This window comes from Capra hircus, chromosome 6, assembly GCF_001704415.2.
Source record: "Capra hircus breed San Clemente chromosome 6, ASM170441v1, whole genome shotgun sequence".
NCBI classification, from domain to species: domain Eukaryota; kingdom Metazoa; phylum Chordata; class Mammalia; order Artiodactyla; family Bovidae; genus Capra; species Capra hircus.
The window spans coordinates 7,083,056-7,101,709 of record NC_030813.1 but is presented as its reverse complement, the minus strand read 5'-3'; the positions used below and the strand labels follow the sequence as shown (position 1 = coordinate 7,101,709).

Sequence of the window (18,654 nt, the reverse complement as noted above, 5' to 3'; positions counted from 1 at the left end):
CATTCCCTGGAAAGCAGGGTTCCCAGAGATAGGCCATTTATGTATAATTTAAGTGTATAGACAGCATCCCTTTAGTGATTTTTCTGGGCTCCAAAATCACTGCAGATGGTGATTGTAGCCATGAAATTAAAAGACATGTACTCCTTGGAAGGAAAGTTATGACCAACCTAGACAGCATATTAAAAAGCAGAGACATTACTTTGCCAACAAAGGTCCATCTAGTCAAGGCTATGGTTTTTCCAGTGGTCATGTATGGATGTGAGAGTTGGACTATAAAGAAAGCTGAGCCCCGAAGAACTGATGCTTTTGAACTGTGGTGTTGGAGAAGACTCTTGAGAGTCCCTTGGACTGCAAGGAGATCCAACCAGTCCATCTTAAAGATCAGTCCTGGGTGTTCATTGGAAAGACTGATGTTGAAGCTGAAACTCCAATACTTTTGGCCACCTGATGCAAAGAGCTGACTCACTTGAAAAGATCCTGATGCTGGGAAAGATTGAGGGCAGGAGGAGAAGGGGACGACAGAGGATGAGATGGTTGGATGGCATCAGGGACTTGATGGACACGGGTTTGGGTGGACTCCAGGAGTTGGTGATGGGCAGGGAGGCCTGGCGAACTGCAGTTCTTGGGGTCACAAAGAGTCGGACACGACTGAGCAACTGAACTGAACTGTAATAGAGGACAAAAAAAGTCAAAGTGAAAGTGTTAGTCACTTAGTCCTGTCCAACTCTGCGACCCTATGGACTGTAGCCCGTCAGGTTTCCCTGTCTATGGGGTTCTCCAGACAAGAAAACTGGAGCGGGTTGCCGTGCCCTCCTCCAGGGGATCTTCCTGACCCAGGGATCGAACCCGTGTCTCTTATGTGTCCTGCATTGCTATTCCCTGCCTAAAGGGAAATATAAGTAATAATAAAAATCTCAATAAACACCTTCATGGTGGTATGCTTTTAGCTCTGCTTATTCTTTCAATCTTCAGCTCTGTGAAGTAGGCCCTCTTATCGCTCCCACTGTACAAATGAGAAAACTAGAGGCACACAGAGGGTGATTAACTAGCCAAGGCCATTCAGCTAGTAAAGGACAGTCCCAAGTTTAAACTCGGCAATCGGACTCGAGTCTGTGCTTTTAGCAAAAAACCTGGTATCCAGCAATTTTTAAAACGCCAGCACTGGCCACTGGGGAATTACTGGAAAAGGGAATCGATAATACGGCCCACAACTCGGAAACAGTGCTAAAAGACCTAGGAAGCCTGCAGTCCCAGGAGAGGGCAGTGAGAAGCCAGCAGCCCGCGCTCTCGGAAGGGCGGTTACCTTCCGTGACGCCCCGGGCGCCGCAGGACACTCATTGGGCCTCTGCTAAACGGCGTAAAATCGCGGGCGTCCAGGGGGAGGCGGGACTTCCGGGGTCCGTGGCGCAAAATTCCGGCCGCGCCGGAAACACCTACTGAGGAGAGGGTATTGGGTACCCGCCTCCTGAAGCGGCTGGAAAATTTTGTGATCCACGGATTTCGAAGAGAAATTGGCGCAAGGGTTCATCCGCTAATTGCCAAGTTTTCGAGGTAGTGGAAAACAAGTCGGGACATGGACAGCCGCTTGCAGGAGATCCGGGAGCGGCAGAAGTTACGTCGACAGCTTCTCGCGCAGCAGGTCCGCGGCCCAGGGAGGGGTCGCGAATGCGCGTGCGCCGCGTTCCCCGTCCCATTCTCCCCGTTTTTCCGTCTCCTCACCTGCCACCCGGCAGCCCTTTCTGGTCTCGCGACTTTAATCCCAGGACCTCTCTACCCTCTCTACCCCGAATCGTTCCCCTTTCATGTTGTGGCCCTTGCGGTGGTGCTAAACCGACCGCCACGCCTGGTCTTCAGCATCATGTGTGGAATGCCCGCCAGGGGTCTGGCATCCTCAGTGATGAAGATACAAAACTTTGGTGTTTGTGTGTAAGTTATCGCAGTTCACGCGAGGAAAGGGGAGTCGTTAGCCCCTCAATTTCTCTTCACTGTTTAGTCTTTTGTGTCTTTCCTTTTCTTGTATCAGCGCCTGATTCATGAGATTGTGGCTTCATTGTGAAATAGGTTTACAGTGTTTTTTCCTGGGATAATATCTAAAGACCGCATTGGCAGTAGCCTGAGTGTAAATTTTAGGTTCTGCATCATGGGTGTTGCAGTCGACTGTGTTGTATACGGTATCCTCGTCATTACCCACAGCTAAATGTTTGAATTCTTTCCTCAGTCACAACAGATCTCTCAAAGAGGTAGCATTATCGTCACGTAATGAAACACGGGCGCCGGTGGCTAACGAATTTTTCCCTCGAGTCGTTAACCGCTGGGCCAGTAAGTTGAACCCTGGTTTGTCTCTCCAAAGCTTGTCTTCACCGCTGCTGGCGTGTAAATTGACACGTGCTGATTAGTAGAGTACACGTGCGGAAAATGCAGATGCCACCTTTGCTTAAAGTCAGAGGCTGTCTTTTCCTTTCTACCCCTCGGATCAGTAACAGTGATGGGGGAAATGCTCATAAGCTTTAATAAGGAATCTTAATAGTTATTCAAAAATAGTTATTTTTTTTTCTGTAATGAATCTTGGTTTTAGTAAATGAAAATCAAAGATATAGCTTCTTTTATGACATGATGAAAAGATTTATGGTATAGTGTTTAAAATATCGGTGTTTGGGGAACTTCTCTGTTGGTCCACTGGTTAGGACTCTGCGATTTCCTGGCTGTGGCCCGGGTTCAGTCCCTGGTCTGGGAACTAAGATCCCTTAAGCCCTGTGGTGTAAGCCAAAACGAAAAAAGAAAAAGTGGGTGTTTGGAATTAGATCTGTTTCTGTGCCTCTGACATTATGATTTTTTGACAAATCAGGTATCTTTTTCGAGCCTTCTTTATCCCGATTGCTTTTATCATATTATGTTTGAAAATGTCCAGTGGCTCTTTATTAAAACCAAGTAAGATTTTGACACTTAAGTTTTGAATTCAGACCTATATTTGACTCAAAATACATACATAAAAATTATTTCTTGAATGTCTTACTATGTACCAGGAACTCTTGAAGATGTTGGTAAGTCTGCTATGAATGATAGGTTATCCTACCTTTAGAGAATTTAAATAGTGTACAGCATTTAATAATGGCTGCCATTTATTAAGTCCATTTTATGTGTCAAGGGACTTGACAAATTTTTACGTATGTTATTTTATCATACAAGTCAGATGCTATCTGGATCTTATAGATGAAGAAAATAAAGCTCAAAGAATTTACCTTACATGCTGAAGGTGACAAAACTTAAGTTTGCCAGCTTCAGTCGTAGGCCTTTCTGTGCTCTTTCCAATACACCTGGTTCCCTCTTGGAATAACTGGTTAGATAACATTCCACCTGGGTGAGGATGGCCAGTATAATCAATAGTAGACTTCCACTTTACCAGAAGCCTTTTTTTCACTGACTATGTGAACAAGACAGACTGGTTGCTCTCCAGAAAGTTATTTGTGTGATGTAGACATTGTAATTTTTAAGAAGCATCCTTTCTTTCTGATTTCTGTCTATCCTTTATGGCACAGCCCAGGGCAGAACTTTGTGATGAAACTTGGTCTGGAACTCCCTGGTTTAGGCTTTTCTCGCTCTGTGCATCCATTGTCCTGACTGAATGTTGAGGCCACTGCTGTACATCACTAACTCGTACAGACAATTCCAGTTGGGTTAATCTTCTACCCTAATTTTGTTTCTTACCCAAAGTTAGTTTTTAATAAGTTTTTGTTGATTCGTGAACTTCAAAGTAGAGCACAACTCAACATATGTAATTTGCTTGATTTGCTTTTGGCTGCTGGATGAAGATATCAGATGCAATGTATAAGTAAAGTCGCTTAGTCGTGTCCGACTCTTTGCGACCCCATGGACTGTAGCCTATCAGGCTCCTCCGTCCATGGGATTTTCCAGGCAAGAGTGTTGGAGTGGATTGCCATTTCCTTCTCCAGGGGATCTTCCCGATCCAGGAATCAAACCCAGGTCTCCCACATTGCAGGCAGACGCTTTACCGTCTGAGCCACCAGGCAGTGTATAGGCACACACTATGATTGTGGCCATTGATGCTGCCACCAGTAATTTACACCTGCTCTTTAACTTGTAGCTTTGTTTTTAAAAGTAGTATACTTTCAGAGGATACCAAATTGTCATAATTATTCAAATAACATATTTAATCCTACCACAGTGGAAATGGCAACCCACTCCAGTATTCTTGCTGGAAAATTCCATGGACAGAGTAGCCTGGTGAGCTATAGTCAAGGGGGAATCACAAAGAATTGGACACGACTGAGCGCACACATATACACACCCACAATGGAAAGTCTGTTTAATTACTCCAGTCATTCCACAATTTAAAAGAAGTTGGAATACAAGAAGATGATTATGTATGTAAGCACAATTTGATTTAAAATGTTTGTCTTATAAAACATCGTATTCTAATTTAGGCCCTGGCAAGAAATCTCAGTGGTTTATTCACATATTTATTGAGCATCTAATATAAGTGAGACTTTATAATAGCTCCTGAACATTAGATATCAACAGGATAGAGTTCTTCCTCGGTGAGCTAACAGTTCAGTGGGGGAAGAAGAAGACAAAAGTCAACATAAAGTAATTGATGTGTACAAATATAAAGTATAAAATAATATAAATAGGGAATAAACAAAAGTAAAACAAAATTAGTTTGTATTTTGATCTGAATGAGAACTATGATCTGAATGAGAAAATGAGGAGGTAAGAGAAAATGCAAGGAGACTACCTGTTCTCTCTCTAGTGTTCATGGAGAACTCTCTGAGGAAGTGACATGTATTTATCTGAGAACTGAAGGGAGTGGAGTCAGTCACTTTCATGGGAAGAAGGTTAAAAGGCATTTCCCCTACAGGAAGTAGATGTGGTTTCCAATGAAACAGAGTAGGGGTCAGGAAAATTTTACGGAAGAGTTAAAATATCAGGAACAGTTAATATATTGGAAGAGATTTATCATTGGAAAAACCTTAGGGGAGTCATGGAATAGTGTAAAGAGGCAGTGGGAATTAATGTAATTGTGTAATAAAAATTGTTTAATAAAGGCTGGGCTCTAGTATGCTTTCTTTCCTTTTTTGAGCTCAAGGGGCTATATAATGTAGACTTCCTCATGCTTTTCTTGTGCTTAAAAATATTAAGTGATTCCTCATGGCTTGTAAATTGCTTTCCATACCTTTGGTTTGGTGTTTAAGTGTTCCATGAATTGACGCCACAGTTTGTAGCCAGACTTATCTCAACTGGTGATTTTTTTTACATTTGTATTTTGTAGAATTTACCCAACTGCCAGCCATAACTTGCATAACTATTTTTCAGATATTTGGAAAGTTTAGTATTGTGCCTGTAATCATTATATAAAGACTTGGCTTGAATAAAACCAAATAGTATTTATTACAGTATGGGATAAATAAGGTATAGCGCATGAAGTATATGTACTATATAAAGTAAATGAGGTGTGGTACACAGATGGATGAAGAGTGTTTAACATAATGCCTATCAAACTATAAACCCTGTTACCTGCTTTTTTTTTTGGTTACTACTGCTAAATCATATTTTATTATTTACTTTAAAAGAAGATTGGCTCAAGTTAATTGTTTTGATTTCAGTATAACTTAAAGCATAAAATACTTTTCAGCTGTGGAAATCATTCTTAAATAATGTGGTTTTGTTTCAAGGTACTTTCTGTTTTTCCTGGAAGGTAAATATTCCATTTGCTTGCTACGGTAGTTAGGGATTTTTTTTTTTTTAAATATTTGATGTATTAAATGCTGCTGCAAATGGCTGGAAAGGATGCTTAGTGCATTGTGTTCTAATGTTGAGTTTTGCCTTTTCTCAGTTGGGAGCTGAAAGTGCTGACAGCATTGGTGCTGTGTTAAATAGCAAAGATGAGCAGAGAGAAATTGCTGAAACAAGAGAAACTTGCAGGTCAGTAGAATAATGGCTTTTTATAAATGACATGTTAATATTTGCAAAAGGATCATTGCTTTAATAAACAATAATCTTTGGTATCAAGTATGTTGTTATGGTAAGCATCAGCATACCAATTTGGAAAAAATGGATTTTTATTGTCTATGAATTATGAAATGCTTATTTTCTGAATATAAGTAAGTTCTCATTTATGAACCAGTTAGAAAATGGAATATTAGACTGAGAATTAGCTTATGTACCATATATAATTTTATTTTAAAAATGCTTATTTAAAAAAGAATACCCTAAAAGTAGTATTCATTTGATAGTTCGTAAAGCATTTAGAATTTTTCAGTATTGTAGTTACCAGTTAGAACATCAATTTCACTCAAGACAGATTAGAATGATATGTAGAAATTTCTCTTTGCCATACATACCTTATAAAAACTTATTTTCTCATTTGGTTGCTTTCTCAAAAATAAAGTACAGAGTTATTAATCAGGTTATGATACTTCTAAAATTTATAAACCGAGTGAATGAATACTGTTTAGTTAGGAAAAATTTGCCTTATTCTGTCTCTGTAAAACTATCCTTTAATATTAATGAATACATGTATACATCTTATGTATTTGTGAGTGATATTTCAGTTTTAATTTTCAGGGCTTCCTATGATACCTCTGCTCCAAATGCAAAACGTAAGTATCAGGATGAAGGAGAGACAGATGAAGACAAGATGGAAGAATATAAGGCAAGTAGAGAATGGGACAATGTTTTGGTCAAGAAAAAAATAAGTCCTTACAATCTATAGAGTCTTATCTAGAAAAACAAATTTGACAAAAGTTGAATTTTGACAAAATACTGAATGTCAGTAGCATATATGTCACCGTTTATATCAGTGTACTCATTTTAATAGAAGAGGTATGTGGATTAAATCAGGTGATGTATATAAAGCACTAAGCGTAATGCCTAGTAAGCTCTAGGCAACAACATTCTTAAATAAGAGCAAGGAGGTAGATGTACCAGAAACGTTGGATAATTGGATCAGTTTTCAGGAGGCTACAGTACTATCTTTTATGAGTTGTGTTGTTCCATCTTAACAATATAGGATAGTGCAATTAAAATATTTTGAGAATTCATGGGCTAGATAGCAGTGTAGAAGCATTTCTAACAGAGGCCCAAGGGAAAAAACCCAACTTCTTAACTTGTAGTTGCATTATTTAGGTGAAAAAAAAAGTAAAGGGCAAAAAACCTATCTCCATTTTTTCAAATTAACTGTTATACAGCTATATTTAACAGAAGAGAATAAATAGTTTCAGTAAATCTCTTAAGTATAATTACCTAATTTCATAAAAACTATGTTGTGTGTGGGGCTTCCCTGGTGGCTTAGTGGTAAAGAATGTGCCTGCCAGTGCAGGAGACAGAAGAGATGTGGGGTCAGTCCCTGGGTTTGAAAGATCCCCTGGAGAGGGAAATGGCAACCCACTCCAGTATTGCCTAGGAAATCCCATGGACAGAGGGGCCTGGCGGGCTACAGTCCATGCAGTTGCAAAGAGTTGGACACAACTTAGTGAAACAAGATTGTGTGTTGGTTGCATTTGATATATCCTAGTATATAACTTAAATATTTGTGATTATGTTAGATTAAAGCATATACAGTTCCTCATATTTTAACATTTTTGACTTATGAAATAGTGATTTCTTTTGGTTTGCTCTACTGGAAGTAAAATTGCCCCATTGGTGGGCCTATCTTTCATGATTTAAGCTAAATTCTAATAATTTAAAGTTTTATATCTAAGGTAAATCTAGATAACTTAGTCAACAAAATTAGTAGTTATAGACAGGTATTGAGAATGAAAAGGAAATTTTTCTTATAAACATAGCTAATGATGAGAAAGCAAAGACTTCAATGTTTGACTTTAATGGTAATTTGAAAAATTTATGTCTTAGGGAAATAAAATATTTATGAGTGTTAATACTTACGATGTAATACATAAGATTCCTCTTATACATAAAATATCTACTTAATCTTCCTTTTTTAAGGATGAATTAGAAATGCAACAGGAGGAAGAGAATTTGCCATATGAAGAAGAGATCTATAAAGATTCTAGTACTTTTCTTAAGGTAAATAATTTTCAGATCTTTAAATTTTCATGTTTCAGCTTTGTGCCCAAAAAGATTTTAAATACTGATTTATGTTTAAGATTTTTTTTTCAGTTATTGAAGGATCATTATTGTTATAAAATAAAATATCATTTAAAATCATTCATGACATGTTCTTCTGATGCTTGGTTATTAATATCTGTAGATAACTGAATTATAAACTATCATTTCAGTAGTGATGTTTTTTATTTTTTAAATCTGTCAGTTAGCTTATATTTTGCTTGGCCTCATAGTAAACAATAAAGCTCCGAGTTAATGTATCTGCCACCAGAGTGAAAGCTATTAATTTAATTTTGACTTTTTCTTTAGGGAACACAGAGTTTAAATCCCCATAATGATTACTGCCAACATTTTGTAGACACTGGACATAGACCCCAGAATTTCATCAGGGATGTAGGTATGTCTGATTTGTTGGGGATATGTGATGGCTGGCTGTTGGTTACATGCATGTAATTTATCCATTTTGTGGTTTATTTCTAACAAAATTACTTTTTCCTGACTTGGCTTCACCTTTCCATTCATAGTACTTCTTGTAAATGCTCTTTTTCCATCAAACAGTGTAGCTTTTTTCCTTCTTCCTTCCTTTCCTTCATTTTGTTTCTGTGATTATCCCTCATTTTTATTTCGCCTTTATTTATTCCTTCTTTGATGCCCTTCCTTTCTTAAGGTAAATCTGATTTTTTAACCTGTGTCATTTTCCTTTCCTCTAAGAATTTTTTTTAACATTTCTTGCAAGATAGGCCTACTAGCAACAAATTCCCTTAGTTTTTGTTTCTCTGAGAAAGTCTTTATTTCTCCTTTACTTTTGGAAGATTAATTTTGTAAAGTATAGAATTCTGGATTGGTGTTTTCTTTCAGTACTTTAAATATTTTACTTCACTCTCTTTTTGCTTGCTTTTTTCCAAGAAGTTGGATATAATTCTTAACTTTGTTCCATAGTAGTGTTTTGTTTTTTTTTTCCTGGTTACTTTTAGGACTTTTATTTCTATAGCTTGAAAATGATATGCGTAGGTATAGTTGAGTTTTTCTTTTTTCTTTTTTTTGGTATGTATCCTGTTTGGTACTCTCGGAGCTTCCTACATCTGGGGTTTGATGTCTGACATTAATTTCTGAAATGTTTAGTCATTATTTTGTTTATTTTTGATTTCCTCAGATCTTAGTTGTGGCATGTGAGCTCACTGTTGTGGCTCAGCAGTGTGGCACATGAACTTAGTTGTCCTGCCGCATGTGGGGTCTTAGTTCCCCAATCAGGGATCGAACTGTCATCCCCTGAATTGCAAGGTGGACTCTTAACGACTGGCCCACCAGGGAAGTCCCCTCAGTTGTTATTGATTCAGATATTTCTTCTGTTGCTGTGGTTTTTGTCTTCTTCTGATATTTCCATTACACCTTTTGTAGTTACCTCATGTTCCTTGGATAGTCTTTTTTCCGCCCAATTTTTGTTCCCTTTGCTTTTCAGTTTTTGAGATTTCTGTTGAGATATCCTCAAGCTCAGATCCTTTCCTCAGCTGTGTTCGGTCTACCAGTATGCTCATCAGAGGCAATATCCCTGCAGTTTTGAAAATAGCTTGATTAAGATAATTTATGTACTATACAATTCACCCATTTAAAGAATATAATTTAATTTTTTAAAGTATCTACAGGTTTGTGCAGCCATCACCACCATCTAATTTTAGACCTTTTTTTAAAATTGAGGTATAGTTGACTTACAATATTATATAAGTTTTAGATGTACAAATAGTGGTTCACAATTTTTAAAGTTTATACTTCATTTATGGTTAATGTAAAGTATTGGCTATATTCTCTCTGCTGAACATTATGCTTGTAACTTATTATATAGAGAGAAATTTGTATTTCTTAATTCCCTCCCCAATTTTGCTCTACCTCTTCTATCCCCACTGGTAACCACTAATTTGTTTTCTGAATCTGTTTGTTATATTCGCTAGGTTGCTCTTTATTTTTTAGATTTCACATATGAGACACAATATATGGTATTTGTCTTTCCGACTTATTTCACCAAGTATATTTTCCTCCATGTTGTTGCAAATGGTGAAAAAAATAATCACGTTTTTATGGCTGAGTAGTACTCCATTGCATATGTATATGTACCACGTCTTCTTTATTCTTTCATATGTTGATGGGCATTTAGGTTGCTTCCATATCTTGGCTGTTGTAAATAATGCTGCTAAGAACATTGGGTGCATGTGTCTGTTTGAATTAGTGTTCTTAAGATACATACCCAGGAGTGGAATTTCTGTATTCATATAGTTACTTCTATTTTTAGTTTTTTGAGAAAGCAGTATGATAGTTCTGTACTGTTTTCCACAGTTGCTGCAACCAATTTACATTCCTACCAACAATATTACACATCCTTAGAATATTTTTATCTCCCCTAAAGAAACTCAGTACTCTCAGTCATTAGCAGTCAATTCCCATTCCTTCATTTTGGTTTTGATCTGCATTTCCCTAGTGACTAACGATATTAAAAATCTTTTTCTATGCTTATTTTCCATTTAAATAGCTATTTTGGAGAAATATCTAAAAGCTTTTTTTTGGTATTTGACTTTTATTGAAAGAGTTCTTTGTCTATTCTCAGTGTAAGTCCTTTATCAGATATATGATTTGAAAATATTTTCTTCCATTCTGTGGGTTGTCCTTTCACTTCTTTGATGGCGCCATTTGCCACACAAAACTTTTATTTTGATGTAATCCAGTATACTTTTTCTTTTTTTGCTTGTAAGAATGTTTCCATGGTCACAATTTAGATGTAGCACAAAAAGTTATAATGGTGAGATAGGCCAGTTACAGAATGACAAAAATGCACACACTTAAAGAGGTACTTAAAATATCAGTAGTACATATATAAGTACATACGCTTTTATGAGCTACCAAAAATAGTGATTCTCATAGAAGAAGAGAATACAGCAGCGGTTGTCAGAGGCTGGAGAGAGAGGAACATGAGAAGTTGTTGTGCTGCTGGCATAAAGTGTCAGTTGTGTGAGATAAATTAATTCTGTAGATCTTGTTCCGTCGCTCAGTCGTGTCTGACTCTATGACCCCATGGACCACAGCATGCAAGGCTTCCCTGTCCTTCACTGTCTCCTGGAATTTGCTCAAACTCACGTCCATCAAATTGGTGATGCCATCCAACTGTCTCAACCTCTGCCTCCCCTTTCTCCTCTTGCCATCAATCTTTCCCAGCATCACTTTTCCAGTGAGTCAGCTCTTTGCATCAGGTGGCCAGAGTATTAAGAGCTTCAACTTTAGCATCAGTCCTGATGAATATTCAGGGTTAATTTCCTTTAGGATTGACTGGTTTGATCTCCTTGCCATCCAAGGGATCTCAAGAGTCTTTTTCATCACCACATTTCAGAAGCATCAATTCTTCAGTGCTAAGCCTTTAATAGTGCAACTCTTGTAGCCCTGTGTGACTACTGGAAAAACCGTAACTTTGACTATATGGACATTTGTCAGCAAATTGATATCTCTGCTTTTTAATACACTGTCTAGGTTTATAATAGTTTACAGCCCAGGAAATAAAATCTATCACTGTTTCCATTTTTTTTCCCCATCTATTTGCCATGAAGTGATAGGACCAGACGCCATTATCGTAGTTTTTTGAATGTTGAGTTTTAAGTCAGCTTTTTCACTCTCTTTCACCTTCTTTAAGAAACTCTTTGGTTCCTCTTTGCTTTCTGCCGTTGGAGTGGTGTCATCTGCATATCTGAGGTTATTGATATTTCTCCTGGCAATCTTGATTCCAGCTTGTGATTCAACCAGCTCCTTACTTTCCATGATGTACTCTGTATATGAGTTAAATAAGCAGGGTGACAATATACAGCCTTGATGAACTCTTTTTGCAATTTGGAACCAGTCTGTTGTGCCATGTCCTGTTCTAAATGTTGCTTCTTGACCTGTATACAGGTTTCTCAGGAGGCAGGTAAGGTGGTCTGGTAGTCCCATCTCTTGAAGAATTTTCTACAGTTTCTTGTGATGCACGCAGTTGAAGGCTTTAGTGTAGTCAATAAAGCAGAAGTAGATGTTTTTCTGAAATTCCCTTGCTTTTTCTATGATCCAAAGGATGTTGGCAATGTGATTTCTGGTTCTCTGCCTTTCCGAAATACAGCTTGTACATTGAGAAATCTGGAAGTTCTCAATTCATGTGCTATTGAAGCCTAGCTTGAAGGATTTTGAGCATTACCTTGCTAGTATGTGAAATGAGCGTAATTGTGTGGTAGTTGGAACATTTTTTGGCATTGCCTTTCTTTGGGATTAGAATGAAAACTGATCTTGTCCAGTCCTGTGGCCACTCCTGAGTTTTCCAAATTTGCTGGCATATCATCTTTTAGAATTTGAAATAGCTCAGCTAGAATTCCATCACCTCCACTAGCTTTGTTTATATTACTGCTTCCTAAGGAAGAAGCACAAGCTGGAATCAAGATTGCCAGGAGAAATATCGATAACCTCAGATATGCAGATGACACCACCCTTATGACAGAAAGTGAAGAGGAACTAAAAAGTCTCCTGATGAAAGTGAAAGAGGAGAATGAAAAAGTTGGCTTAGGGCTCAACATTCAGAAAACAAAGATCATGGCATCTGGTCCCATCACTTCATGGGAAATAGATGGAGAAACAGTGGAAACAGTGGCAGACTTTATTTTGGGGGGCTCCCAAATCACTGCAGATGGTGACTGCAGCCATGAAATTAAAAGACGCTTACTCTTTGAAAAGAAAGTTATGACCAACCTAGATAGCATATTCAAAAGCAGAGACATTACTTTGCCAACAAAGGTCTGTCTAGTCAAGGCTATCGTTTTTCCAGTGGTCATGTGGATGTGAGAGTTGGACTATGAAGAAAGCTGAGTACAGAAGAATTGATGCATTTGAACTGTGGTGTTGGAGAAGACTCTTGAGAGAGTCCCTTGGACTGCAAGAAGATCCAACCAGTCCATTCTAAAGAAGATCAGTCCTGGGTGTTCATTGGAAGGACTGATGCTAAACCTGAAACTCCAATACTTTGGCCACCTCATGCGAAGAGTTAACTCTTTGGAAAAGACTCTGATGCTGGGAGGGGTTGAGGGCAGGAGAAGGGGATGACAGAGGATAAGATGGCTGGATGGCATCAGTGACTCGATGGACATGAGTTTGAGTGAACTCCGGGAGTTGGTGATGGACAGGGAGGCCTGGCGTGCTGCAATTCATGGGGTCGTAAAGAGCTGGACACGACTGAGCTACTGAACTGAAGGCCCACTTGACTTCATACTCCAGGAGGTCTGGCTTTAGGTGAGAGGTCACACCATCATGGTTACCCGGGTCATTAAGACCTTTTTTGTAAAGTTTTCAGTGTATTTTTACCGCTTCTTTTTATATCTCTTCTGCTTCTGTTCCATACTGTTTATGTTCTTTATTGTGCCCATCTTTGCATGAAATGTTCCCTTTATATCTCTGATTTTCTTGAAGAGATCTCTAGTCTTTCCCATTCTGTTGTTTTCTTCTATTTCTTTGCACTGATCACTTAGGAATGCTTTCTTATCTCTCCTTGCTATTCTTTGGCACTCTGCATTCAAATGGATACATCTTTCCTTTTCTTCTTTGCCTTTCACTTCTCTTCTTTTCTCGGCTATTTATAAAGCCTTCTCAGACAATCATTTTACCTTGTTGTATTTCTTTTTCTTTGGAATGATTTTAGTCACTACCTCCTATACAATGTTATGAACCCCATCCACAGTTCTTCAGGCACACTCTTATCAGATCTAATTCCTTGAATCTATTTGTCACTTCCACTGTATAATCATAATGGATTTGATTTGGGTTGTACCAGAATGGTCTAGTGGTTTTCCCTACTTTATTCAGTTTAAGTCTGAATTTTGTAATAAGGAGTTCATGATCTGAGCCACAGTCAGCTCCTGGTCTTGTTTTTGCTCACTGTATAGAGCTTCTCCATCTTTGGTTGCAAAGAGCTTCTCCATCTTTTCCATCTGGTGAGGTCCATGTATAGAGTTGTCTCTTGTGATGTTGGAAGAGGGTGTTTGTTATGACCAGTGTGTTCTTTTGGCAAAAGTCTCTTAGTCTTTGCCCTGCTTCATTTTGTGCTCCAAGGCCAGACTTGCCTGTTCTTTCAGTTATCTCTTGATTTCCTACTCTTTTCATCATAGGGGCATTCCAGGCCCCTATGATGAAAAGATTGTATAGATCTGCTGTATAGCAAATTGTCTATACTCAGCAATACTGCTGACCATAGTCAACAATACTTCAAAAAATTTAAGAGGGTATATTTTAACTTACTTAAAGATACTTGTTGGGTCACGAAGTTGTGTGTCTGACTCTTTGTGACCCCATGGACTGCATCACGCCAGGCTTTGATGTCCCTCACCATCTCCCAGAATTTGCCCAAGTCATATCTATTGAATTAGTAACACCATCCAACCATCATCCTCTGTTGCCATCTTCTCCTGCTTTCAATCTTTCCCAGCATCAGGGTCTTTTCTAATGAGTTCGCTCTTTGCATCAGGTGGCCAAAGGATTGGAACTACAGCTTTAGCATCAGTCCTTCCAAAGAATGTTCATGGTTGATTTCCTTTAAGATTTGATTTGGTTTGGTCTCCTTGCTTTCCAAGGGACTCTCAAGAATCTTCTCCAGCCCTAATTCAAAAGCATCACTTCTTTGGTGCTCAGCCTTCTTTATGGTCCGACTTTCACATCTGTACATGACTCCTGGAAAGACCATAGCTTTGATTGACTATAAGGACCTTTGTTGGCCAAGTGATGTCTTTGCTTTTTAACACACTGTCTAGATTTGCCGTAGTTTTCCTGCCAAGAAGCAGTTTCTAATTTTATGGCTGCAGTCACCGTCCATGGTCATTTTAAAGCCCAAGAAGAGAAAATTTGTCACTGCTTTCCCCTTTTCCCCTTCTCTTTGCCCTGAAATGATGGGGATGGATGCCATGATCTTGGTTTTTTTAATATTAAGTTTTGAGCCAGCTTTTTCACTCTCCTCTTTCACCCTCATCAAAAGGCTCTTTAGTTCCTCTTCATGCTCTGCCATTAGAGTGGTATCACCTGCATATCTGAAGTTGTTATTTTTCTTGGCCACCTTGATTCCAGCTTATAACTCATCCAGCCTAGTATTTCCAATGGTGTATTTTGTATATAAGTTAAATAAACAGGGGTGACAATACCAGCCTTGTCCTACTCCTTTCTCAATCCTGAACCAGTCAGTTGTTCCCAGTAGGGGTCTAACTGTTGCTTCTTGACCTGCATACAGGTTTCTCAGGAGACAGGTAATATGGTCTGATATTCTCATCTCTTTACTCTTCTACAGTTTGTTACGATCCACACAGTCAAAGGCTTTAGTGTAGTCAGTGAAACAGAGGTAGATGTTTTTCTGGAATTCCCTTGCTTGGTCTGTGATCCGGTGAAGGTTGGCAATCAGCCTGGTTCCTCTGCCTTTTCTGAATGCAGCTTGCTTAAATTTCTGGAAGTTCTTAGTTCATGTAATGCTAAAGCCTGCCTTGGAGGATTTTGAACATAACCTTACTAGCATGGGAGATGAGTGCAGTTGTCCATTGGTTTGAACATTCTTTAGTACTGTCCTTCTTGGGGGTTGGGATGAGGATTGACCTTTTCCAGTCCTGTGATCACTGCTAGATTTTCCAAATTTGCTGACTTATTGAGTGCAGAGCTTTAATAGCATCATCTTTTAGGATTTTAAATACCTGCTGGAATTTCGTCACTTCCACTAGCTTTTTGGCAGCAGTGCTTCCTCAGACCCATGTGACTTCACACTCCAGGATGTCTGACTCTGAATGAGAGACTACACCATCGTGGTTAGCCGGGTCATTAAGATCTTTTTTGTTCAGTTCTTCTGTGCGTTTTTTCCATCTCTTCTTGATCTCTTCTGCTTCAATTAGGTCTTTACTGTTTCTGTCCTTTTTGTGTCCATCTTTGGATGAAATAAATGTTCCTTTGATATTTCCAGTCTTCTTGAAGAGATCTCTAGCCTTACGCTTTCTGTTGTTTTCCTCTATTTCTTTGTACTGTTCATTGAAGAAGACCTTCTGCTCTCTTGCTGTTTTCTGGAACTCTGCCTTTAGTTGGGTGAACCTTTCCATTTCACCCTTTCTTTTTGCTTCTCTTCTTTCCTCAGCTATTTGTAAAGCCTCCTTCTTGCCTTTTTTTTTTTGGGATGGTGGTGTTTGCTGCCTCCTGTACAGTATTACAGACCTCTGTCCATAGTTCTTCAGGCACTCTGTTCACTGGATCTAATCATTTGAGTCTATTTGTCACCTCCCCTGATGTTCATAGGGAATTTGATTTAAGTCTTACCTGACTGGCCTAGTAGTTTTTGCCACTTTTCTTTAGTTTAGGCTTGAATTTTGTTATGAGGAGCTGATGATCTGAGCCACAGTCAGCTCCAGGTCTTGTTTTTGTTGACTCTGTACACCTTCTCCGTCTTCAGCTATGAAGAATGTAATCAATCTGATTTCAGTATTGACCATTTGGTGATGTCCATGTGTAAAGTCATCTCTTGTGTTATTTTGAAAGGGTGTTTGCTATGACAAGAGTATTCTCTTGGCAAAATTCTGTCAGCCATTGCCCTGCTTCATTTTGTACTCCAAGGCCAGACTTGCCTGTTATTCCAGGTATGTCTTGTGCTCCTACTTTGCATTCCAATCCCTTATGATGAATCAGTTCAGTTCAGTCACTCAGTCATGTCTGACTCTTTGTGACCCCGAACTGCAGCATGCCAGGGTTCCATGCCATCACCAACTCCCAGAGTTCACTCAAACTCATGTCCATTGAGTTGGTGATGCCATCCAACCATCTTATCCTCTGTCATCCCCTTCTCCTGCCCTCAATCTTTCCCAGCATCAGGGTCTTTTCCAGTGAGTCAGTTCTTTGAATCAAGTGGCCAGAATATTGGAGTTTCAGCTTCAGCATCAGTCCTTCCAATGAATATTCAGGACTGATTTCCTTTAGGATGGACTGGTTGGATCTCCTTGCAGTCCAAGGGACTCTCAAGAGTCTTCTCCAGCACTGCAGTTCAGTAGCATCAATTCTTCAGCACTTGGCTTTCTTTATGATGAATAGGACATCCTTTTTTTGGTGTTCTAGAAAGTCTTCTAGGTCTTCATAGAACTGATCAGCTTCTTCAGCATTGGTGGTAAGGGCATAGACTTGGATTACTGTGATATAGAAGAGTTTGCCTTGAAAACGAACTGAAATCAGTCATTTTTAAAGTTGCACCCAAATACTGCATTTCAGACTCTCTTGTTGATTATAGGGCTACTCCATTTCTTTTAAGGGATTCTTTTTTTTTTTTTTGAAGGATAATTGCTTCACAAAATTTTGTTGTTTTTTAATCAAACGTCAACATAAATCACACATGTCCCCTTCCTTTTAAAACTCCCTCCCATCTCCCTCCCCATCCCACCCCTCTAGGTTGACACAGAGCCCCTGTTGGAGTTTTCTGAGAAATAGAGCAAATTCCAGTTGGCTATCTATTTTACATAAGGTAATGTAAGTTTGCCTGTTACTCTTTCCACACATCTCACCCTCTCCTCCCCTTTCCCATGTCCATAAGACTTCTCTGTCTGTTTCTGCAATGCTGCCCTATAAATAAATTCTTCAGTACCGTTTTTCCAGATTCTGTATATATGTGTTAGAATACAATATTTATCTTTCTCTTTCTGACTCACTTCACTCTGTATAGTAGGGTCTACATCCATCCATCTCATCAGAACTGACTCAAATGCATTCCTTTTTTATGGCTGAGTATATGTAGCACAAATTCTTTATCCATTTTTCTGTCGATGGACATCTAGGTTGCTTCCCTTAGGGATCTTGTCCACAGCAATAGGTCCAATGATTATCAAAATTAATTTCACCCATTCCCAACCATTTTATTTCATGGATTCCTAAGATGTTGATATTTACTCTTGCCATATCCTGCTTGACCATGTCCAATCTACCTTGATTCATGACTCTAACATTGCAGGTTCCTATGGAATGCTATTCTTTAAAACACCCGATTTTACTTACATCACCAGACCCATCCACACCTGAGTGTTGTTTCTGCTTTGGCGCAGCCGCTTCATTCTTTCTGGAGCTATTAGTTGTACTCCACTCTTCCCCTGTGGCATACTGGACACGTTCCAGCCTGAACGGCTCATCTTTCAGTGTCACATCTTCTTGCCTTTCTATACAGTTCATGGAGTTTTCAAGGCTCGTGTCCTGGAGTGGTTTGCCATTCTCTCCTCCAGTGGATCACATTTTGTCAGAACGCTCCACTGTGACTCATCTGTCTTGGGTGGCCCTTCACAGCATGGCTCATAGCTTCATTGAGTTATGCAAGCCTGTTCGCCATGACAAGGCAGTGATCCATGAAGGGGTCTTACTGCATATACACACCAAAACCAGAGGAACACAAAGAAACTTCTGAAGGTTATTAATATGTCTTACCTTGATTGTGGTTATGGTTTCACAGCTATATGCATATGTTAAACCTCATCAGATTGCATCCATTAAATGTAAGTTTAATGTATAAGGTTTTTGTTTATCAACTATACCTCA

At 39.0% G+C, this 18,654-nt stretch overlaps 1 protein-coding gene across 2 annotated transcripts in view; it reads left to right on the top strand.

The window, feature by feature from the left end:
* The window catches only part of METTL14 (methyltransferase like 14), a 38,922-nt gene continuing 21,683 nt past the window's right edge, over positions 1,416-18,654 (top strand). Inside the window, exons 1-5 of one of the 2 annotated variants that reach the window (XM_005681276.3) lie at positions 1,416-1,639; positions 5,852-5,940; positions 6,583-6,670; positions 7,963-8,043; positions 8,392-8,479. In XM_005681276.3, the coding sequence (XP_005681333.1) occupies positions 1,574-1,639; positions 5,852-5,940; positions 6,583-6,670; positions 7,963-8,043; positions 8,392-8,479 (412 nt within the window). In that variant the 5' untranslated portion in view covers positions 1,416-1,573. The other variant, XM_005681277.3, reaches the window with a different exon arrangement.